Genomic DNA, 25,566 nt, shown 5'->3' on the forward strand with positions numbered 1-25,566 from the left:
TTTAATTAAATCACTTATGACTCCCATACTGATCATCAACAAAACCAGGATGAAGCGGAGTAAAGAAGACCATAGAACTGCTGCAGGATCAGGACCCTGTCCACTACCAAAAATAGAAATGCTCCATACTGCCACTTACTAAAAATAGTAAGTCACAAATTACTACTCCGAAAAGCATGATCTTCGCACCCAGTGACAAAGCATGGAAAGCTTAATAAGACAACATCATCCAAACAACCAACCCCTAACTTACTAAAAATTATAAGTTCTCGCTTCACCAACGTTTGAAACCCTAATTCTTTATTCCACAGCCTACGGATCTTTGGAGTAGGCCAATGGACCACTGAAAGCACATCATTGAGAAACGGCATTACAGAGGTATCCATCAGACAAGCTCATACTCCTGGAACTCATGAGGCAGTTAACAGCCTATGATCAATTAGAGAAGAAGAAAAAGAAGCAGTCTATTGAATTCCCAGTTGTCCTAGGTGACTTCGTGGAAATGTGCCTAGGTTTGGAAAGCAGCTGAGAGTGTAGCAGAAGAGTTGGCATTCTATCGCTTGCCATTTCATACATCTACGGCCTAGTATGATCCTTACCGCCAAATTAGGAAGGTTGCTAGAGTGAAATTCATACACAAATTTCACATAGAAGATTATTGGGCAGGTGCCGAAGATGACCTTGAAGTCCAGAGGAAAATGTATTCCAAACTGCCCCTTGACACCATCAGGATAAGTGAAATTTACTAGGTGCCGGATCAGGTGAAAGAAGATTCGGATTACATGCAACTTGAATTTGAGAACGTGAAAGATCGGCCCATTTAGTTGCTAGATTGGTCGGAGCCCGAAATTGATGATTTGAATGTCCTGGCTAGACCAGTGCTGAAATTCACTAAGCACTGGGTTGATCGGTAGATATGGAAGTTGGCGGAAGGAAATGCTCATTTGACATATCAGCTAATGGGAAGTCTAGATTCCCATAGTGAAGCAAGAGAAGGATCTTCACCAGCTCAGGCAGAAGGAGAAATCCGGATTGATAAAGGGAAAAGTGCCCCAAAGAGACCAAGAATGGCAAGGAAGAAAGATATCCAACAGGAAGTTCAACAAGAGGTGCGACAGGAAGAACCTTCGCAAAAGAGAGCAAGGGTAGAAAGGGTGCAGTGACCGACAAGTTCTTCCAGTGTACATGAGGTAGAGATGTTTGCACATCCAGCAAGCCCATCTCCAAAAAATACTCCAGCACCAGATATGCTCAGCGTTAATGCTTCACATGGACCCAATCAGCCAAGAAGTCAAAGACAAGAAAGTTCTCCACACCAGGAAGAGACTTGTCAGGATAGCTTCGTGGAAGTCATCCTTGGCGAAATGGAAGAAGAATCACAACACCAGGAGCACATGGAAGTCCATGGTCACTCCATTTCCGCTCCAGATTCGTTGATAGGTATGTTAATTGAAAATTTTGTACACTTGGGGAAATATACAAAATTGTGGTTTCAACCTGTTGACGTGGATGAAATCGCATTGCTGCAAACTCCATACGGCCAACGCAGAATAGAATAGCCGACTGATTATCCTACTCTCTCTTGAGATAAGGAAGTCTCTAATGCTGTTTTCTAAGTTTGATCAAAGGAGACAACCACAAGGTTTCTTTTGTCAGGTCTTGACTGCAGGATCTCTCAGTGGCTTGATGTGTTTATGCTGGAAACACAAGGGGACTTACGATTTGCAACAAGCTAGTGTGCTGTGATTCTCAAATTACGCAATAAAGAGCAAAAGGAAAGGGTTAGGAGATCTAAAACTAACAACACGGGTATGCGGGTAGACAGATTCAACATTACCAATTCCTGCTTGGCCAAAATAGCTCACAACCTTGCAGGAACGGTGCAATCTTCAAAGGAACTTGGAAGATTTTCAGATTGGAGACGCACGGCTAAGCACCCAATTCTGGCGCAGCTCAGACGGACACCTGCAATTGAACTAAGCACAATCGAAGGCTCAGGTTAACCACACAAAAGGATACACAATCAGCATATCCTCAGTGGTATGAGCCCGAATCTATCAAATACCTGCACACCCAAAACATAAAGATCTATCTAAAATGTTGAAAGAAACCATGCAAATAGGATGAAAACAAGACAATAAACACCAAATCAATGTTTATATATTGATCTCAACTGCCTATTACAACAATTTCTGCAGCATCTCTATGCTACTGCTAAGATCTAACCTATTCTAACTCTAAAATCTAACTATCTAACCATCTCACTATCTAACAATCTAACAATCTCTAACAATCTCTAACCCTTTACAAAAGAAAGGCCTCTGCCTTTTATAGATATTAGAATTTTGAATCAGAGGCCAGGATGGACTGCATCCAAGGGTCCTGATCTGCCTTCCAGAAGCTGACAGCTTTAACCCATGCCGAATTAATTCTCAGTTATCCAACCAGCAACTATCTCAACTACCAACCACTTTTGGCTTTAATTCAGGTTTATCTGGTCTTCTTGGTGGTTGGGAATAGTTATCCACAAAAATATCTTGCACGGGACCCATAGGCAGTTTACAATAAAGCAATTTCAGCTTTTAGGAATTGAATTCCTTGAATTAAATCCAGCTGTGCACTTTCTTGAGAATGCATAGACTGAGTGTTCTTTTGCTTTTTGCCTTCAATTTCGCCGGTGGACTTCATTTATGTTCAACGGCACGGGTCCCAATGCTTGGTTGCTCTTGCGCTCTTGCATCTTTTCTTTTCCAATCTTTAGCGCCTGGCTTTGGATTGCGATCCTTCCTTGATTTGCGTTTGAGGTTTTTTCCTAGTTCTCCAAAGACGTCCTACGATCAATCAACCAATTTTATTTCATTAAATCAATTTGAAAAATTAAATAATTTAATTTAACAAACATTAAATTTAATTACGACGTCTGGCTTGAGAAGCTCTTTGTGAGATGTATCTTGAAAATGCTTCTCCTTTCTCTTCGAATGTGAAATCTGATCCTTGGGCGTTTTACTTCTGCGTGATTTTATCTTTGGAGTCTTGGACGTTTTAAATGGGTTTATGGCGCGATTCTGGAGGTTTGGAGAACTTCTGCAAATTAAAAAACTCTAACTCTCATGCTTTTCTGGTAAATTTCGGAGAACTTAGACGCCATTCTGCAATTCCATCATATTCTCCAATTTAGCCCCCCAGGGTCCGAAATTGATGGACTTAAGGCGAATTTCGGGCCATCTGGGGAATTTTGCAACTCTTCCAAATATTAAATTTCGGCCCCATGGTCCGAAATTGATGTTTTGGGCGAAATTCGGAGCTCTTGGGGTTTCATACAAACTTTTTAAGCATTTTCGGACCTTCTGGCGTTTTTGGAATTTAAGAGAAAACTTCGGGCCATAAGGCGCTTTACAACTTGCCCAGAATTTCGGACCGTTCAACGTTTTTTGCGAATCTTAAAGTGAAGTTCAGATTTTCTGGAGGTTTTAACGCTTTGGTGCCCAAAGGTATTTTTCGCGATTTTAACCTTCTGGAGCTTTCAACGTTTTTTAGCACATTTTGCGAATTTAAACAAACTTCGGAGCTCCCAGCGTTTTTTTATAACCTGTAGAAATTTCAGACCTAAATGCCCCTTTGTAAAACTTCGGATCTATAAACGCGTTTGCAAATTTCGGAGGTTTGAAGGCATTTTTACAAATTTCTGAGTTTTCGCAATTTTAACGTTCTATCCGAAGTTTCGGACCTTGAAACACTTTTGCCAATTTAAGAAGACTTCGGACCATTTGGACGTTTTTTGCGAAATCGATGCACTTCCAAATTTCGGAGCAGGGGTCCGAATTTGGGGTTATAAAGTGAACTTCGGAGCTGGAGGAGTTTTTCGAAACATTTCGCACTATTTCACATTTTCTAATTTTGTCTTAGGGTCCGAAAATGGACACTTAAAGTGATTTTCGGGGCTTGAAGCGCTTTTGGCGAATTTCGGATCTGAAATGCGTTTTTTTCTTTTTTCCTAAACTCGACGCACTTTCCATTTACCTCCGAGGGTCCAAAAATGAGGACGCTTAAGTGGTTTTCGGACCTTGTAACATATTTTGCAAAATCGCGTTTTTTAAACATTTCGCCCCAGGGTCCGAAAATGGACATTTAAAGTGATTTTCGGGGCGTGAGGGTCTTTTGGCAACTTAAGGTAAATTTCGGACGTAAAGGGCTTTTTGGCAAGTTTTCACTTTTTCAACTTTTTGGGCTTCTGGGTGCGAAATTGAGCATATGGAATATAACATTTAAGTGACATTTCCATATGTCTTTCAAGTGACATTTCCATATGTCTTTCTCCTTTCTTATACTTTAAGTTATATTCCATATATACTTTCAGGATGTTTGAGAGTGGTTTCAGACCTCCAGGAGTTATATTGCAAATTCTAGTTTTTGGAGGTTTCCTCAGTTTTTCAGAGTTAGCCAAATTTCAGGATCAAGAAATTCCAGACTTAGCCAAATTTCAGGGCAGGACAGAAAGGCACAAACAGGGGGGTCCCTGTCCAAGACGGGGATGGGTGTGCGATTCGCACAACACAACCACAGTGTGTGAGTAAAACTCTCCTAATTAAGGGAAGGTTCCCCCTATCTAACTACAACTTTGAAAATAAAATAGGATGGGACAACAATCTTTCTTCTTCTTTCAAGAAAGACAATATCCTTTTCTCTTCACAGAAAAATGATAGCGATTTGATATAAAACAGCAGTAACAACTTTCGAAATGAAATGAGAGAAAGGAAATGAAGTTTCTTGAAAGCTCAAAGACTTCCGTCACTTCCTTCAGGACGGGACAACAATATCAAGCTTAAAGACTTGATTATGTGAAGTCCTCTACCCTTTTCTATACTAATTTGATTAAGAACAAATTATAACAGCACAAAGACTGAAATATCTCATCCTTTCTACATAAACAATGGAAAGTAGTATAAGCTCAAAGACTCACAGCTATTTCTCACAAAATCTACTTCTAAATACTTGAGGGGTCTATTGTAATTTTTATCTTTTGGAAGGCAAGCAAAAACTCTGCCAAATTTGCAGCAAAGAAGTCTTTGAGCTTTTATGTGTAAATTGAAGAATTGAAAGGAATAGAAAAAAATTGCTCAAGCTTTGAGTCTTTGTGCTACATTCTTGAGTTTGTGTTCCATATTTCCTTTCTTGCAAGTGTTTCTTTGAGAACTTAATTGAATCTGATTTGTAGTCTTTGAGCTACAAGTATTGAAGATTAATTTAGTTAAAGGAGAAGTTCTATTGGGAAAAAGCTGTAAGACTTTGTTCTTACACTTGTTCATAACAGAATTTAGAAGCAGATTTTGTGAGAAATAGCGGTGAGTCTTTGAGCTTATACTACTTCCCATTGTTTATGTAGAAAGGATGAGATATTTCAATCTTTGTACTGTTATAATTTGTTCTTAATCAAATTAGTATAGAAAAGGGTAGATAGGACTTCACATAATCAAGTCTTTGAGCTTGATATTGCTGTCCCATCCCGAAGGAAGTGACGGAAGTCTTTGAGCTTTCAGGAAACTTCATTTCCTTTCTCTCATTTCATTTCGAAAGTTGTTACTGTTGTTTTATATCAAATCACCCCTTTCTCCTCATGAGATCCCTTCCTCAGTTTCCATTGAGACGCCCCTTTCTCCTCCTGACACAATGGTGGAAGGGTCTCCTCAGAATGCAGTTCCTATTTCAGCATACGAGCTGCCCCTTGATCATCAACAAGAAAGTGTGCTGGAAGTTCCTGTAGATACTCCTGCATGTATCCAACTGTCAGAGATTGATACCTCCACTTCTGACTTTGAAGAATTTATGAGGCAATCTTCATGCCCATTGGTCACTGAGAAAAACGTGGTCGCTATCCAAACAGACACTCCTCCTAGGATGACCACAATTGTTCAAACTTCAAACAAAAACTGCTTCTCCTTTGCTTGCAGCTGTTACTGAAGGAGAGTTGATGACTTTACCTCCGTGGCTTAGTTCTTTTACCCCAAAAAGGAAGAAGCAAGAAATCTCACCTGATGCCTTTGATTATCAGCAACTTAAACAGTCTAGACCCAAGGTTGCTAAAAAGGCCAAGACTATCTCCAAAGTAACTGTTGACAACAACAAGATGAAGGTAGCTGAAATTGTTGAACCCCTTGCAGATAAGCCACTTGAAGAAATGTCAGCTGCTGATTACAAAGTCAGAAGAATAGAATTGGGTAAGCAAACGCATGAGGTGATTAAACATGATGCTCAATTTTCTGTAGCTTCACTAGTACAACGGTGCGATGAACTTTTAGCTAAGAAAGACAAGCTAGAAGAGGACAACAGACAACTTCTTGCAGTTTTTCGTAAAATCACAAAACATACTGGTGAAGTGAGTAATCCTTCAAGTTCTACTGAGGCACGAGAATCAATTTGTAGTGTTGAAAGGGCTGCTCAGAAAGTACAAGCATTGGATTCCTGGGTTGATCAGCTTCATGATCTATGTGCACAAGTGTGAAAGACAATTTTCAGATGATGTCTAAGTTGGAGACTATTGAAGATAAATTAAGTCATACCTCCGACGCTTTTAAGAAGAATCTGGAAAGTGTTGAAGGTAGTTTGACAATCTGGCGCACCATGCCCCAACAACGGTTGAGTGTTCTACAGGAGCATGCCATTATCCTTTCCAGGGTCATGTACTTGGAATTTGAAGAGCTTCTGGAAAATAAGGCCCTTATTCTTAAATCCCTCATTGAGGAGATTGATGATGCAATGAGATTACGGGGTGAAGTTTTCCAAGATATTGTTTCTCATTGTGAAAAGGCCTCTTGCAACATAATAAGTCAGGATGGAGAGCTGATACTAGAAGAAGAAGTTCTTGCAGATTTACAGATGAAGATTCATAATGAATGGAGGAGCGAACAATTCTTAGCTTCTTCAATTCAAATTTTGATGAAACACCAAATCTTTTTGCATGAAATTCAATCCATCTTGGAGAAGAACAACTCTACGCTCCTCCGATGCCATGATACCATTGTGAAGACCATGGTTGTTGTCAAGAACACCCATGGACCGTATCCTGATGAACTACGTGTTGGTGTTTGTTTTATCATCTACCAAACGTTAGAATAGGATACCCGAAGGTATTCTATCCTCTCCTGAAAAATCACTACTGATTCCAAGGTCTATATGTGCGAACAAGTGACTTTAGTGAAATAGATTATTGGGTAGTGTATGTTGAAAATCTCAAGGGGGACTTAGGTTAACAAATGTCTTGAATTGTTGGACTTAGATGGATTTAGCAATTTTAGGCTTTTTTTTTTAATAGATTTTCCAGGATTTAGACTTTCAAAAAAGGAGAAAAGAGATAGGGTTTGAGAAAGCTAATCTAATCCTACGAACTCCGGAGACGGTATCAATTGGGTGCTCTCAAGAAACCAAACTTTGCTTCGCCACACTAGGGACAACTACACAAAGCCGGTGCAATCTTCAATGGATTGTGCTTATGATTAAGATAATGGGATGCACGGAGGATGGACGCAGACTAACTTTGCACGGTGAAATGGAAATCATCCATTCACCAAAAGTATGAGCGGAGATACACCATCGATTGATACTTATCAAATCCTTCATTCAAATTAACAACAATGAAAGCAAATCTAGATTAATTTTAACAAAGTGTTGAGGAAATTGAAACCATGCAAATCATTCAAACAATAGGGATTACAAAGCCTTAAGAGAAAGCGCACATGCCATATATTATTTGGAAATGACCTTACGCAACAATACATCAAAAACCTCACACTTTCCAAATGAGAGGAGGCAACCTTATATAGTTTTTCAAAAATAAATGAACGGCCAAGATTAAACAGTGATCAAGGGCTAAGATTGAAAGCTATAAACCCTAATTAGGGTTTCCTGAAACATTATCAGCTTGAATGAATAAGAAAGTGACATGTGGCACAACTGCTAATCTCACTGAGGTGAGCGCCTACTTTCCTCTTTCGCAGATTCGATGTACCTGGACACAATAAGCCTGACCTCCTCCATAGTGACACTTGGCAAACTGCTAATTTGGAAGTCGATGATGTCCACATCATCGGTACATGTGGCGAGGATGCCTTCCCACTCAACCGCTTGGGCAAGAAAGTTTTCATCGATGAAGAGAAAGTTTGCAATCTTTGAAAGATTGCCCTTGTCAATCATTACTGAATCCTTGAAGAAGCTTGACTGAATCCTGGCTCTCGAGTTCTTTGCCTGCAAGTGCTTCTCCCTTATACTCTCTTTCTTCCAGATCTCAGACGCTACATGAAACACCTTGCTCAAAATCTCCCTGACACTCTCCTCTGTCTGAAAGCACTTGGTCTCGGATTTCTTCAAAACTTCAATCCGGGTAACCAAGGCATAATACCAGATGTTGAAGTCATACCTATCTCCAGCCTATGTGAAACCTGCATCCACCAGACTTCTCTTCGACAAACCTCGGATAACCTTCAGATGAGGAAGTATTTCATCTTGAATTTCCTCCACGTCCTCCCAATTGGTAGCTAGATCCTGGATACGGCTGACCAGTGAAGAGGCCAACTCATGTGCTGACACTAAATTTTCTACCAGTATATCTGCACGTGCTGAAGCATTTGAAATCCATTCTTTCTCTTCTCTTTCTCCTAAGCTAAACTTGCCTTCAGAGCATTACAAGAGTAATTGAAATACTGGATATCTTGGTCTTGGGTGGGCTTACGGAGCTCTATGGTGGTGATCTTGTAATCATCTGCGGCGACATTGTCCCTAGTTTTTCCTTCTTTAGGCACTGCTATCTGGACTGTCCCGAATCCTGCACTGTCTCTCTGGATTAAAGAAAACTTTCTGGCGGGCTTAGGTGGTTTAGCTATAGCTGGATCATTTACCTTCTCCAAAAATGCTGCTATGATTTCTTCAGAATAGGCCTCCTTGGGGACCTTAGCCTTTATTCTTTCCCTTAGCCAATCCGGGATAGTTGATTGCTCTACAGTGTTCTGGTCAAATCCATCATCTGTCCCTCCCGGGTTTGCAGCTATGCCATCTAAGAAGACTGTAGGCGCTTCAGTTTGCTCTTTGTCCGGACTTTGGACAACTTCCTTCATTACTTCCTCAACCGAAGGAGAAGGCACTCTCACTTCATCATTAATCATGCATATGTTCATCTCCTGCTCCCCAATTGCATTCTGATCGGGTACGATAGAAGCGACACTTAGGATGGACTGGCCTTCGCTGGACTCCCTTCTTTCTCCTACAATCTTCTTTCTAGTGACCTTTACGGAGCTTCCAACTAACTCCTTCCTCTTCGGAGACCCAACACTTTCTGGATTCCAGGCATTACCTGCATAGGTACAAGGGTTGGAGGACAAAGAGTCATCCACTCCCATCAATTCGTAGGTCAAGGTCACACCTTTGGATTTTAATTGCCTTGTCCTTTCAAATGTCCACCACCTAGAATACTCAACCATCGTCCTCATGAGGTCTGCTAGATCTGATTTATCTCCTTCTGCCCAATCTATCAAAACTAGTGGTTCATTCTTCATCTTTTCAAAGCCTGACTACTGAAGCTCAAGGCTATCCTCTACTTCGTCAGCAACTCTAAATACCTCTGTTGCTTTTACCATGCTCAAAGGAATTCTCGACCAAAACCTCTTCCTGATCTCGAAACTATCGGCTGCATTAGCCCAATAATCTTCTAGATCAGCCCTGTGTTCAAATGTAATTCCTTCGACCCTCTTTATTCTATGGAAAGGATCGAAATTCCTTCTTGCCTTGTACTGATAAAAGGGATACCAGGCCAGCTCCTTCTCAGCAGTCGCAGCAGCTTGTGACGATGGACAAGTTTCCAGCCCATTACCAATTGTAAGAGAGGAAGTTCCTGCCTTCTTCTGTTTATCCCTTTGAATTGCCATATACCCCTCCAATTGCCTCACAACCTCGAGCAGCACAACTCGGTTGGTAGGGTAAGCTGGAAGTTTGTAGGGAGACCCAGAGAATCCCTAAATTCGAAGGTAAGTGAACTTTGGATATTGGATATACGAATACCCGAATTGACTGATGAAGTCCTGTTGACGTGTATTTTGTACACTATCAAACACAGAATAAAATACCTAAAGGTACCTTATCCTCTCTTGAGTAAAGCCTCCGAATGCTGAAGATGTCGCGAAAAGGATCAATCGGGATGACTTCAAGGTTCTTGTATGTAGGGTCTCTACGTGTGGATAAGCTCTCTGTGGTATGATGTGATTTGCTGGAATCACAAGGGGACTTACATTTGATGATTGAACTTCTGATTTGCTTTGAATATTGCTGGAACACAGGCTCTTACTAGCTTTGATTTGAAAAAAGGAAAAAAAAGACGAGGGCGAGGAGAGGATCTAATCCTAATACTAAGGAATGCAGGAGCAATGATTGATCTTCGATGAAATTCTAACTAAGTCTTGTTTTGACATCGCTAGACCATCTCCACAAGGCTAGTGCGATCTTCGAAGGAAAGCTTTATGATGTTCAAATCATCACTGCAGGCATAGACACCATCGGGTTGATGCATATCAATGAAGAAGCGACAATTGAAGTTAAGCTTAAGCTGAATGATTCCAGTTGACTACACAAGGCAAGTCTGCAATCAACAAACTGCTAGTAGTATGGATATACGAATTCCACCATCAATCAAGCACATTTCTTCCACTCATCTACTAACATGAAATCAAATATGAGAAGTATAAAGACCATGCAAATTGTCGAATCGACCCATAAATTTCACCATTTCTTCAATGAAGTTACAAGTCTTTTACAACAACATCTTGGCAACAATCTTTGCCTTCTCTCTCTACTCTACTCTAATTGCTTCCAACTGTTCCTAACTATTCTCACTATTTCTAATTGCCTTTACAAAATGAAATGCCAGGGCTTATATAGTGCCCTCAATACAATTCGATGGCTTAGATCAATTCGAGATCAATGGCCAAGATTCAACAATGAAAACCCTAATTAGGGTTTGTTACAACCATTACATAACATTTAATGCTTGACCAATGATAAAATTGTATTGCTTGGACACATGTCCTCTCTAGAAAATTCCACCAATGGATAGCTGGGGTAGGTACATCGGAGTTTGTGCCACCTTCCATGAGTTAGGTACATTGAATCTGGAAATGCTGAGGTGGACCACACTGACTGGATGAGCGATGACTAGGATGCCACCTCATCTGACACTTGTAACTTGGTAGATATTCAACTTGATGTTGTTGAGAAGCTAGCTTTAATTAATTCATCTGGAACTATCTGCTTCTTCAACGAACCCTTGTTCTAACTTCTTGTGTCCTTGATGTGCAGGATGATTGATGTACCTCGCCTTGGAATACTGGATTGGAGAAGTCGCCCTTGATGACGTTAGTCCAAAGAAGGCCGTCCTTGTCTATGCTAGGCTGGAGGAGGTCGCCCTTGTCCTTGCTAGGCTAGATCGAAGAAGGTCATCCTTGTCCTTGCTTGATCGTCCTTGATGAGAACCTGCCGATTTGTAGATCCTCCGGGCTTTGGAGTCGCCATCTTGATACCTACACAACATTTCAAAATTAGTAATATATCTTGAAATCTAAAAATTAAACTTTAAAAGGAAGATTCAAGATTTTAATTAGGAAACTTCATGATAAATCTTGAGTTATCATTTCCGAATTTAGGATTTTCAAAGCAAAATTTAAATCTTCAAAAAATGGTGCCAAGGTGATTACGCCATACCTCCACTTGAGAATTAATTCTAGAAAAAGATGCAAAAATAAGGTGAATTCGCTAGGCAAAATGTAGATCAAGACTCCCTTTAGCAAAATGCGCCCCCTTTAGCTTGGAAAAGAACTCCATCTTCCTCTTCAAAAATCTGGAAATTCGCCTTCAAATGTCTTCAAAAATCTGGAAATTATCCTCCAAATGTCTTCAAAAATCTGGAAATTATCCTCCAATCTAGCAAGAAATACGTCTCTCCAATAGCCTTCAAGATGAATTTCGCCTTCCTTAGTCTCCACATTTTGTAGAAACTTGCTCCACTCCAGCTAGATTTCGCACTTCTTCTTTGCCCTTCCAAATCGCATTTGAAATGATGAGTGAATGATGGATTAAAATCGCTCAACACACCTCTCTTATATAGAGCGCTCACCATTTTATTTTCCCATAGGCCGACTTTGAAAATAAGCCAAAAATAAATAAAAATTAAATAAAAGAAGAGGCCGACTTTATAAATAATATTAAAATAATACCCCAAGCGCTCTTTCTTTTATTTTATTAATAATAATTAATTTCAAATGCCTTTATAATTAAAAATTTCGATTTTAAGGCTCAAAATTAATTATTAAATGCCATGCGCCATCATTAAATGTCAATTTAATTTCAAAATATTTCAAGGTTTTATCGAATTTGGCATTTAATGCAATTTGAAGGATATTGGCGCCCAAGTATGGGAAAATAATAGATATCAACAAGATCGCTCTGGTCCCTTGGAGAGGGACAGGAGCGCCTATACCTTTTGGACCTCACACTTCTTGTTTTTTACGTCCAAGACCTCATTTTTGATGTCCAAGATGGCATTTTAACCTAGAATTTCGAGTTCAATTTATTCGATCTTTGAAATGAGTGCACTTTAAAGCATTTTCGCCCTAGTCCCTTGGTGAGGGACAGGAGCGATTTCATCTTTTGTCCGTGGTCTTTGTCCTTTAGATCGCCAAATCAAGTTTGGAGGTAAGCAATGACCTTCGTTCATCTCTTCTATGCATGTTCAACCCGCTTCTTCAAGGCAAAAACGTGCTTTCCCAAGATTTTCGCCCTGGTCCTTGAGTGAAGGACAGGAGCGATTTTGCATTTATAAGCTCACTTGTGTTTTGCTAGCTTCGAAAATTATCTTCAACGGATCGATTGCGTCTTCCTTCACCCACCTCAAACGCGAAACTTGCCTTCCTTTTGCCAAAAACTTGTCTTGAGGGAAAATCGCTCTGGTCCCTTGGAGAGGGACAGGAGCGCCCTGGCCTTTATGAGCTCATTTATGCCTTGTTAACTTTCAAAACTATCTTCAATGGGTTGATTATGTCCTCCTTCATGCCTTTGATGTCTCAATTTGTCCAAACAAGGTCAGATGACTCCACTAAGCTTTTTCGCTCTGGACCCTTGGTGAGGGACATGAGCGATTCACCTTGGACCCTTGGAGAGGGACAGGAGCGCTTTTCGCTCTGGATCCTCAGTGAAGGACAGGAGCGAAATTGGACCTTTCGAACTCTCTATCAGGATAATTTCTATGGAATATAACATTTAAGTATAAGTGAGAGTGGTTTCAGACCTCCAGGAGTTATATAGCAAAATCTAGTTTTTTGAGGTTTTTCAGTTTCCAGACTTAGTCAAATTTCAGGATCAGGACATTCCAGACTTAGCCAAATTTCAGGATCAGGACTTTCAGACTTAGCCAAATTTTCAGGATCAGGACATTCCAGACTTAGCCAAATTTTCAGGATCAAGACATCACTCAAGCCGGACTTGCTTATCCATGTGATCACCTGGGCGACACTCAAAATGCAAAGGCTAACTAACAAAACCCTAAAAGACCAAAAAACAAACCCTAAAAAGCAAAAAAACATGGGTCCCCGTTTGCAATGGGGCGATGTGTGAAAATGTCACAACAAGTCCATAGACTCTTGAGAGAGTCTGGTGCAGTCCACCTTGCAACGTCCGCGTGATGTGCATGAGGAAGGTATCATTCACTCTTTTAAAATGGAACTTTTCTTCCATATGGAGTTGGGGATAGCAATCATAGACTGGAAACTGGTTCTCTTTGTTCCCTACTTCTCCTCTGCAAGTGAGGCCTCTATATCTGTAGGTTCTGGCCAAGGAATAAAAGAGGTACGAACTCATGAAGATGGTCCTATTTGCCTCTAGGTTCCTCAGTTGGCTGTCTAGGTTGTCACTAATCATCCGAGCCCAGTCCACCTTGCAACGTCCGTGTGACGTGCATGAGGAAGGTATCATTCACTCTTTTAAAATGGGACTTTTCTTCCATATGGAGCTGGGGATAGCAATCATAGACTGGAAACTGGTTCTCTTTGTTCCCTACTTCTCCTCTGCAAGTGAGGCCTCTATATCTGTAGGTTCTGGCCAAGGAATAAAAGAGGTACGAACTCATGAAGATGGTCCTATTTACCTCTAGGTTCCTCAATTGGCTGTCTAGGTTGTCACTAATCATCCGAGCCCAGTCTATCATCTTTACTCCATTCATTATTTCATTAATGAAATAATACATCCAGGGCTCGAATGGGGCTCCTTGAGGATTTCCCATTATTCTGTTGAGCAGAACGATCATGTCTCCAATGTCTTCCTTGAAGTATGCTCTCACAAGGCTCTTCCTTTGAAGTTTGGAGGCGCCCTTCCTTGGCTTGTCCAGCCAAGAATGGTTGACTATGGCATCATATTCCTCCAAGTGGTCCTGATACATGCTGTCAGCTTTGTCCTTTGTCACATACACTGTGTTGTGATACTCTGGGATCCTGAAGGCCTCCTTGATGCCCTCATCACTAATGTTCGTCAACACTCTTCCATCAGGTGCAACAATGTCCTTGCTGGTGTGGTTGTAATGTTTAGCACATTCAACTACTAATTCGGTGCATTGCATGGTGGGGAGAAAACCAGCAGCATGCATGATGCCACTCTTCATCATCTTTCGTGCGGTTGTGGTAGGCACAAGGTTGTCCAGACCAAACATCCGCTTCTTAAATTACCTCAGATTGATGTGTCTGAGGTTGGTGTCGCTAACATTTTTCCATTTCGAAGTCATCCTTGACTCTGGAGGAGCATCTTTATCCACTTGAAATTTCATAGTGCCTAGGATCTGCAAACAGACAATGAAATTTTAAGTTAGGAATTAATTCGTAATTTTAAGAAAATAACGGGGCTGCGAAATGGCTAAGTGTTTGAAAATTTCATTTTATTGTCATACTTAGCCATAAAAACTGAAATTTCATTTGAAAACCCTTCAATCTCAAGGATGGTTGCGATCCTAAATCAACACCAAGTGTTATAACTTCAAAAAACTTTCTTATACTTAACCAAGAAAAATGATTTTCCTCCCCTAGAAATTTGAATAAATTCACTAAGCATCATTTCTCAAACTCTGAAAAATGCTTAGAAAATACATAAATCTGCATCATGAATTCAATTTCACCTTCGAATGGATGGAAGTAAGGCCGGAAATTTCTCAAAAATACTCAGAAAATTTAGGAAGGATTCAACAATTCTTCCTTATATTGGTTGGCTTTTCTTAAAAATCTGTGAAACTTTTGCCAAAAAAGCTTGCCCAACTGTAAGCAATTTTGAAATTCCTTTAGATGAACTCCAATCTGAAAATACTTTACTATGCCCTCCTTAATAACTTCGAACTTCTTAGTGTAGAAATGAAGTTACAACGAAGTATTTGTAAACAAAGTTGAATCTTCAATTAGAAATACCTAAAATCGTCCAACTCATGTTTCCAATTTTAACTCCACTTTTTAGGAAAGTGTTGTCATCTCTCCAAATTTGAAGAAAAATATCTTCCAAAAATTTCTAATTTGGCTACAAGTTCGAAATCTTTGGCAATCTTCCAATATTTCCTTTCTGAAAGCTTTCTATTTTGGTTTTTAAGTTCGAAATCTTTGGCAATCTTCCAATATTCCCTTTCTAAAAACTTTCTATTTTTTTTTTTTTTTTCAAATTGCTTCATGGATTTTGATGACATCACTCCAAACTTGTTGACTTTGTTTGACTTCAAGGTATAGGGCGAAGTTTTGGAGCTCCCTTCATGGGCGGACTTCCTTCATGTTTGGCAGACTTCTTTCCTCTTACCATCTTCTTTATCAAACTTAGGCGGACTTTGATGGCCCTTCCATATGGCATGGCGGAGTTTGGGAGCCTCTCTTCAAGCATAGGGCGGACTTTTAGTCTACCTCAACATGGCGGACTTTCAACTCAACCGGTACATGGCGGACTTGAGGCTCTACCCTAACCAAGGTGGACTGTCAAGCTTCCTCTATCTTCTTGTTTGCTAAGACGGACTTACATCCAACACCAAGGGCTACTAAGGCATTGCGGACTTTTGGTGGATCTCTCCATGGGCGGAGGTTTGAAGGTCACCAAGGAGGGTGGAGTTTTTTGTGCTTCCTCTCCAAGGCATGGCGGAGTTTAGAGACACCTCCAATACATCTCCTAGGGCAGACTTTTATGTCTTCTCCTACATGGCAGAGTTTTGGTCTACCTCCTCTAGGCGGACTTTTTGATGACCCTTCTTCATAGGGCGGAGTTTTAAGCATAGCTTCATGGCAGAATTTTCCCACTCCACAAGGCATGGCGGAATTTTCAAGGCTCTCCCTTCTTCAAGGTTCTCTAGCATGGTGGACCTTTGCTTGGGCGGACTTTCTGCACACCTGTCATGACACTCAACCTTATCCATTAGCCATACTTAGAAAAATTTTGGAAAAAAATTTCAAAATTTCATATTTTAACCAAATTTAACTAGATTAACTTGAAATTTGAAATCCATACTTAGGCAAACCATCTGAAGCAATATGACCCCTAAAATGTAGGGAACTAGGTTTTGAGGTCAAAACTTGGAAATTTTAGGTTTCGGTCGAAGCAGGTGAGTGGGATCAGTGCAAACCCTAGGTTCCCATTTTGAAAAAGCAAAAAGCGGACATCCCTAAAAAATAGGGAAAACTTTCTAAAAATAGCCATACCAGGGATCGGGCTAAAAATGCCAAAAATGAAACTTCCTAAAAAATAGGAAAAAGCAAAAAAGACAACTTTCTAAAAATAAAAAGTTGTCCAAATTCGTCCAAATCAATTGCGATCTTCGTCCTTTGGCCTTTCTAAGCACTTTGGTGGTGTTCGTACTCTGGAATCACATGATTTGCAAAAACTAACTTTCAAACCTTAGGACTTGAGTTGCTTAAAACTGGGCAAGGCTTGGCAAAACTGAAACAGAAGGCCACGAGCTACTAACAAAAACCCTAGAAAGAAGGAAAAGAGAGGGTCCCCATTTGCAATGGGGCGATGTGTGAAAAAAAGGTCAGAACATCTAGCGACTGCACGAGAGGAATGTTCCTGAATATTCCTAGGATGAAACCCATTTTGAACTTAGAATCAAAAATTAATTATAACTAACTTACCCGCCGGCTCAAAAGGGCATTCAAAAAGGAAAGAGGAATCCTAAATTGTATTAGGATCTTTCATCCTTCAATTATAAGTGTGTGCAAAATGCATTCATTCCCGTCTCTTAAGACCATTATGACTCTTTGGTTCCATCATGGCAAGTTGCATAATTTTAAGTGCTTTGTCTTAACTCCAAAAGCATCCTTGGATAGAGCCTCGCTTCCAGCGAGCATCCATAGCCCCGGCGAGGTTATCTCTATAATCTCACGGAGATTGCTCTACTTCCGGTGATTTATGTTTTGATTTGAGAGGTACACCTATAGAGATTTCCGCACGCCCAAAAGCCAAGTATTTTGATTTTCTTCTTTTTCTTTCTCTTATTCTTTCTTGATATTCTTTTCCTTTCTTTTCACATATTTCCACACTTTGGCTTGCAAGCAATGAAGCTTACCATGGGCTTGAGCATTATAGCGGCGCTGAAGCAAGACTTTTGACGAATTTCTTTATGTTTTCTTGCCATAACTTCACTTCGGGAGACCAAAATGACTCAGAGACTTCTTAAAGCATATAAGTTATAATGACTGAAAGACTCAGTGTCGAGATACAATTGATGATTCCCTTTCTAGTCAAATGCTTATCCTAACCTTGAGATACTTTAGAAACAATTAATCTAAATTCAAAAGCTCGCCACAAATATTCATCAAAGGAAATACCCCAAACATAACTTAGCGGGGTCAAACCCGAATGCGCGTGCTCAAACAACATCATCTTCTCGCTAATGGGAATCCTCTTTTATTACTAAACTAAAGCAAACGAAAGCACGCAAAAGTGAAAGCAAACCGAGGAAACAAAAAAAAACTAATCTAAACACACAACCAAAGCAAAACTACCCTAGCTATGTACAAACGAATTCCACCATGGAACTTAGGGCATGAAGAAATGTTTCAGAAATTGCTCGTTAACGGGCAAAGGAATGTCATCACCGGTTAGGGTCTCCAACTTGAAAGCGTTCTCTCCTAGTATCTTGGCAATCTGGTATGGTCCTTTCCATAAGCAATTGAACTTGTCGTGATCTCCCTTTCATTCGTGGGGTTTATCCCAATAAAGGACCAAGTCTGAGATTCTGAAGGCTTTCGTGGTGGCTCATCTATCAAACCATCGTTTGACTGTCCCTTGGTACTTGGCAAATTTCTCTAGGGATTGATCTCTTTGCTCCTCCAGAAAAAGCAGTTGGGAGAGACGAATTTTGACTCTCTTCTGGATCCAGAAATTCTTGCATGAACTTCAGAGTTGGGATTCTCAATTGGATAGGGAAAACTGGATCTTGTCCGTATACCAGATGGTATGGGGAAGTGCCCAAGGATTTCTTGGCTCTTGTTCTGTCTGCCCATAGAGCAAATCTCAATTGTGTGTGCCAATCTTTCGGGTTCTTATCAAGCAGCTTCTTGATCACACTAAGCAAATTTTTGTTGGTTGATTCCGCCAACCCATTGCCCTGGGGATAATAATTTGAAGAGAATTTTAAAGTGATGCCATAATCGAATGCCCAGTTAGAAAACTTTAGAGAAGTGAAGACGGAACCATTATAGCATACTAGAACATGAGGGCATCCAAATCTGGTGATAATGTTCTCTTCAAGGAACTTGATTATTGTATCCGTTGTACAGTTCTTTAATGCCTGGGCTTCAGACCACTGGGTGCAGTAATTGTTTGCTGTCAGAATGTATTTGTGTTGTGTTGATGATAGTGGGTTTATTGCTCCAATAAAATCTAGTCCCCAGATGGCAAATGGTTTTACTTCTGTGATTGGTTGCAACGGCATTGCAGGGTTCTTCTCTCTAATGGCAGCAACCTGACAAATGTGGCATGCCTTTACATGTTCATAGGCATCCTTAAAAACATCGATCTAGGCATGGAATCATCCTTAACATTGTCTGCAATATAGTCCGCACTCTCGGTGGAAAAATGAAGGCAGTCTGGAAAATTCTTGACACTTAGCCAAATTAGCACTTCCAGGGGAAAATCGACCCAGGCATGGATAAACAGTGGTGGAAAATTATAGCCAGAATGGATTTCAGGGGAAACCCATGTGTAGTGTGGATTTTGAGTGGGGGGAAAAGGGTGGGTAGTCCGGAATATGAGGGGAAAAGCACCTCTAGCATGGGATTTGACCTTCTAACCCTTAGAATATGAATTTCCCTTAGGAATTTGGCATTTAAACCACTCAAAATCGCTTAGAAACTTCAAAATTAGACTGGACTTAGGCAAATTTTCCAAAAAATGAGCGAAACACTAGGAAATTATTGGGATAAAGTGCGAAATCAACTTGAATAATACCTAGGAGCGAGAAAACAACTCCAAAAGGTCTGAAAATACCTTGGCACTTTAAAATCACCGATATGCGTGTTTAAAACACATTAACGCTCAAGAAGGTCAACACTTAGCAAGAATAAATCAAAACCCTAAGGCAACCCCTAGACTTAAGCAAAACTCAGGATCACTCTAACATTTTGACATTTTAGACACATGATCCTATTCAAAATTCAAAAACCTTCTCATCGGCAAAGGCAAACACTAGGAAACTAGGCAAAACTTCTACTCTAAAAAGCGAAAAGTTGGGGTCCCCATTTGCAATGGGGCGATGTGTGAAGACGTCACAACAATACCTAAAGCCATCATTGATTCCAGGGAGCGTAGATTGAGAAACAAAGTCATTAGGGAATATTTGGTTAAGTGGAGAGATTTGCTGGTTGAGGATGCTACATGGGAAAGAGATGTTATCTTGCAGAATCCTGAGTTGAAATTGCTTGGGGACAAGCAATTTCAGGGAGGGCGGATTGTGATGTCCCCTTCCATTTAGTCTTTAGTATCAGGTAGATTAGCCTATAATATTGACCCTCGTAGGCTAATGAGGATGGACAGAGGGTCTCTTTCAGTGGGTATCTACTCCGGGATTCAGTATGCTCTGGTTTGGCTTTCGTTTAGCGTCATTTTGACTTCATTTGCTATACATTTGCCATACTATTTATAGTAAGCCAAAAGTTGATTTAGAGGGGACCTTTCTATTTTTAGAAAGAGCATATGGTCACATGAAAGAAAAGTAGGATGGACTCTCATTTCAGACAACATATCAAAATGTTAAGTATTTTGGGAGTTATTGATATTTAGTGGTCAAATTAATATTAAATCATTAAATGGCTTATTATAAAGTTATAATTTCACTTAGGTTGAGGGTCGAGTCATCATTGGAAGGGGCCATTTATTTAATTAATTCGTGGAAGCCTAAGCCAAAGTTTTTATTAAAGTGTTGGAGCTGATGAAATATTATTTCATTTAAATGATTTAAAATGCTTTATTGGAGAAGTTCGAACTTCTTTGGAGAATATATAAACCTTTGTATTAGGAAGTTCGATTCATTATGTGTTTTGGTGATTCTTTCTCTTGAAAAGTGTGAGCTTTGGAGTTTGTCGAGAAACAAGGGTTTCATGCAGATTTTCAGAGATTTTAGACATTGGAGGACGTACATTCTTCATTGTCAGAGCTGCTTGAGGTTGTGAAATACCAGCTGAGGATAGCCTTTAGGGTTGGCTTCATCCAGAAGTCAATATTGTGCAGATTGGGGTTCATTTTTATAGAGTTTACAATCAATTTCTTGGATCAGATTGAGGGAGTATTTTACATCAGCCAAGGGGTCATATTAGTGACAAATCTTTGGCAGCCGTACTGCTGATTTTCAGACATTCACTTCTGCAAGTGGCGCCAGACCCTAGGTGGGGCGATTTTGGGTTTGCAAGCCTTAAAAAAATCTACAAAAATTCCTAAAGGTGGCGCTGAAGGGTTAGAGTCTAATCTCATCATTGGAGGATAAGAAGAAGTTCATTTGGCTGATCGAATCAGAATTTATTCAGGTTCCTTGTTGCCTTTTTCAATTTCAACCAATAAAAATTTCCAATCAGTTGGCTTCTATATAATGTTATGAATTATTGGTTATTGAAGATGCATTGTTGTAGCAGCTTTTCATGCTTTTAAGCATTTGTAAATACCTTGCATTCATTATTTCTGAAACTTCCAAAAAGCAAATAAAAATCAGAAAATTAAGAACCAAAACAAACCCTTCATTCACAAACAAAAGAGCAGAGAAACAGTATTGAAGACAAGGGGTCTTTACAAATTTGTATAATTTCAAATTTGTTATTTTTCCTTTTGGCTAATTTAAACCGGTGCTTACTCCTTGAATGGTTTTTGCAGCTTATCATCTGGGGCATAATACCTTCTTTAAGAAGTTCAAATAGTGATCATACCAAGAATAAACTGGCTTTGGTTGTCCTTTTCCAGTATTTTCCCAGGTTATATTTAATCTTTCCCGTGACATCTGCAATTGTCAGAACTTCTGGAGTCGTTATCAAGACTGGTTGGGCTGGAGCTGCATACAACTTATTGCTTTACATTCTATCTAGCCATGTAAGTTCCCATCACATTTTCTAAAATGCTTGGGATGTTGCTGACACAAGATTTTCATTTTTTTTGACAAAATCATTGTGGTAATTCCTACATGATATTAAGCTTTCCAAGTGCATCATGGGTTTTTATTCTCAGGATTGTGTTACTTTGACTATTTTCTCTGTGTCATTTGAAAAGATGGATCCATACATTATATTATAGGAGGATTGTACAAGTCCTTATTTGTTCTTTTTTTGATATTCAGGTAATAGGTGCTGTTTGGTATCTGCTGGCTATTGAACGTCAAAACACATGTTGGCAGACTGAGTGTAGAAATGACATTGCATCAAAGTGCCAGCTTGACTTCTTAGATTGTGGCAGTTTGAGAAATGGTTTGAGTTCTGATCGTGAACAATGGATGAGCATTACATCAGTATTAAATAATTGTGATGCAAGTAATTCAAGCATCACTTTTCAGTTTGGTATTTTTGCAACAGCTTGGACATCTGAGATCCCCTCTTCAAAATTCATTGAAAAGTATTTCTACGGCATATGGTGGGGTTTGTTGAATTTGAGGTAAACTATATTAAATCATTTTTGGGATGTTAAACTGTATAGTAAACTGACAGTTAAGAGAAAGACACTAAGCATAATATTAGAGAAGAGTCCAAATTGGCCATTGTAGAGTGCTTGCTGTTCTATTCTGTTCTGCACATTGCAGTAAAATTATTTGATGTGTAAAAGTATACAGGCAAAGAAGCTGGCAGAAACATGAAAAATATCTACCCTAACTCCAAAGATATCATTTTCATTAGCATGTATTGAATATTTTGCAAGAAACTCTTAGAATCTCTGCCTTTATATTTTCTTCAATTCTTAACATACCCTATATATAGCTTTACATGTGCACGTGTAATGTCCCCTTTTCCAATGCCCTAGTTTTTGCCCTAAAATTACAATTCCAATACAAGAAATGGAATAGAGTTAGTGATATCATTTACCAATTGTGGAACAAGATAGACCTTGGTTGAGACCCTGCAAGTATGTTAGGTAATTATTGAAGCATAATCCATAAAATAGATCTTTCCTACTAGAACATTATCTCAACCAAAAGCATAGGTCTTTCCTACTAGGGTTAGGAACATTAACTCAATCAAATGATATAACTAATTTCATTAATGGAGTTCCTTAGAAAATCATATAAGGTGCCCCAAGCCCATCCATCAAGCCTAGGAGCATGGAATGACACTTGCCATTCGGCCTCCCAGCCCCACTTGGGGTGTCTCTACCTGAAAGGAACTTAGGTGCTACTTGCATCCCTCGTATGTGTTCCAATGATACTTTCCCTAACAACCTATCCACATTGTGGAGCTCTTTGGGAGATCATACAAGGCGCCTCAAGCCGTTCCATCAAGCCCAAGAGCATGGAATAACATTTGCCATTCAACCTCCCTGCCCCACTTGGGGTGTCTCTACCTGAATGGATCTCTAGCTACTTGCATCCCTCATATGTACATTCTCCCCTCCATAATGGGATGGTTTGTTGCTTAAAGTATTGAAGAGCCTTATATATATAATCTAAATATCATAGTGGCAATAATAGCAACAAAGAAATATATATGTCAACCACAATAGTTAACTGCTTATCAAGGACGTGTCTCTTTCGGTCTTTCCTGTTGATAGTTGTCCCTCCAAAACGTGGCTGGCTCATTTATGATTTGTTTAGGATTATAATTTCTTTTGTTTCTAACTAATAATTAATAGGATGATTTAAATATCTATCCTGCCTTTTACAGATTAATTAATCTGATTACTGTTTCTCTTTCTGATGTAGATCTGCTCTTGGAATAAGAATAATATGCCTTGAATGGATCCCTGAATGATCCACAAAAGCCTCCTATTTATACCTTTAAACTAACACCTCTTCAACAAAGGTTGCAACCTTTCTAAATAGGTTGACTGGCAGTTAGGTTTAATTATATAAGTTATTATTTCCAAACCCTTGCCAAAGCTGGGCGCTTCATAATGGAGGTTGGCCCTAGCAAAATACACAAAATCAGTTGGCCCTCCCTATTTTGCCTTGGGTCAGCCCTTAAATAATCACAAGCAATTTATTTAATTATTTTTATCAGCAATTTACTGTTATTAATATAGGTCAGCCTCTGCTATTTTATCCTTGGTCAAAATAATTGTATCTTCTTGAACAGGTCGGCCCTTCTTATGGTCTGTGATCTGGGGTATAAAGTTCTCACCTCAGGTGGGGCATGGCAGCACAACAGCCCACTCCTGAAATTTACATTTTTTATTTCTAATTGTTAAAAGAGGGAGTATGTTACTTATATCATATGTATAGGATTCACTGAATGGAATAGCCTGCTGCAGCCAAAAACTAAGTGAACAGCTCTATAATCAGTTGTACATGCAAGAATTATATTTAATCTTAAAAGCTATGTTGTCGGTTCGGGTTTGGTTTTGGCAGTTTGCCAATTTTTTCCCTGAGTTCAGTAAGGTTGGATTTGGCCAAAGTTATCTAACTAGCTTGTCTTATGAAGAAAAGATTGTCGATAGCATTGAGTCCTTTGCCATGGATACTTGAGCTAGAGGCTTGGTAAAAAGTATCACTTGCAAGCACATAAAGAATTGGAGCAAGAGGGCATCCTTGATGGATGGACCGACAAAGTCTAGATGGCTTGAATTACTGACCATTAATAGAATATAGGCTGAGTGATCAATAAACAGCATCTGCATAGATTGAATAAAATGAAGATCAAGCCCAATCACTTGAAGCATGGCAAGGATAAAAGGCCACTTAATGCTGTCATAAGCCTTGACAGAATCAATTTCGATAAAAATGGCAGATTATTGAGGACGCCAAGCCCATTACTTTCCTTCCCAAACAACAATTATTTTTACCTAAGATAAATCTAGATTTGATGAAATTAATTTGTTTAGGGTAGACAAGCCAAGGAAGAAGAGGCCTGAGTGGCCAAAGCTTTGACAATAACATTGTATAGGACATTCAACGAAGTGATAGGCTGCTAGTTGCAATTTATTTTATGTTTTTTAGATTTAGCTACAAATTTTATATTTCCTTTACTAATTAATTTTACTAGGGATTAAGATCGAAAGGCCTCGAGATAGACTTCAAGAAGATCATCATAATCCATTGTGTCAAGTGGCTATGTAAATTCATAGGGAAATCCATTCAAACTAGGAGCTTTGTCATTAGAATCTGCAAAAACAACCTCCCACAAATATTCTTTGGTGAAGAGTGCGAAACTTGGTAGGGAACCACATTTAGGCATTGCTGCAAGGTAGTAGCCTTAGTTGGAGTGTACGCTTGTGCAGCACAACTTGCTCAAAGTGCTGAACAAAAGCTTGTTGAGTGTAATGGCCCCATTTTTGGAGAGGAATTAATTTAATAGTTAAGTTGTCCAAATTATTATTATTTATCATGGATAGCTTAATTAATTATTTTAATTATTGGCATTAAGTTAATTATTTATAAAGTTATCAAATAAATTAAAAATTAAAAGATGACTTTATATTTAATCAATTTAATAAAGTGACTTAATTAAATATTATATCATAAAGTCACTAAAGTGAAATAATATTATTTCTAGAAGCTTCTAGATGATGGACTAAAAAGTATAAAAGAGGATCTAGCTCAGCTTCTCATCAGCTTTGGATTGGTTTTTGATATTGAATTGAGTTTTGGAGAACCAAAGGGTGTCTGCAGAATATTGTCTTTGGGTACGAAAACTCTCATTGATAGCATAATTGAGGGAGTGAAAGACCTTCCAAGGGGTTGCAACTGAGAGTGGGAGACAAGTCAGTCTTCTATATTGTGCTTATTGGGATTACTACATTTTCATGGTGATTGGGATTCATGGTGTTTTCAGATTATTATATTGGACATCCCAAGTGCATCAATTTTCATTAGAGAAGAAGGACGATTTTTGTAGAAGCATTTGG

The 25,566-nt window shown here is 39.3% G+C and overlaps 1 protein-coding gene across 2 annotated transcripts in view; it reads left to right on the forward strand.

Moving 5' to 3' along the window:
• The window catches only part of LOC131033833 (protein CNGC15b), a 95,490-nt gene that overhangs the window by 25,062 nt on the left and 44,862 nt on the right, over positions 1 to 25,566 (forward strand). For both annotated transcript variants that reach the window (XM_057965124.2, XM_057965125.2), the window contains exons 2-3: positions 21,400 to 21,612; positions 21,857 to 22,167. In XM_057965124.2, coding sequence (XP_057821107.2) covers positions 21,400 to 21,612; positions 21,857 to 22,167 — 524 coding nt within the window. The remainder of the gene's footprint in view (positions 1 to 21,399; positions 21,613 to 21,856; positions 22,168 to 25,566) is intronic.

Source organism: Cryptomeria japonica, chromosome 5 (genome assembly GCF_030272615.1).
Source record: "Cryptomeria japonica chromosome 5, Sugi_1.0, whole genome shotgun sequence".
Taxonomy (NCBI): domain Eukaryota; kingdom Viridiplantae; phylum Streptophyta; class Pinopsida; order Cupressales; family Cupressaceae; genus Cryptomeria; species Cryptomeria japonica.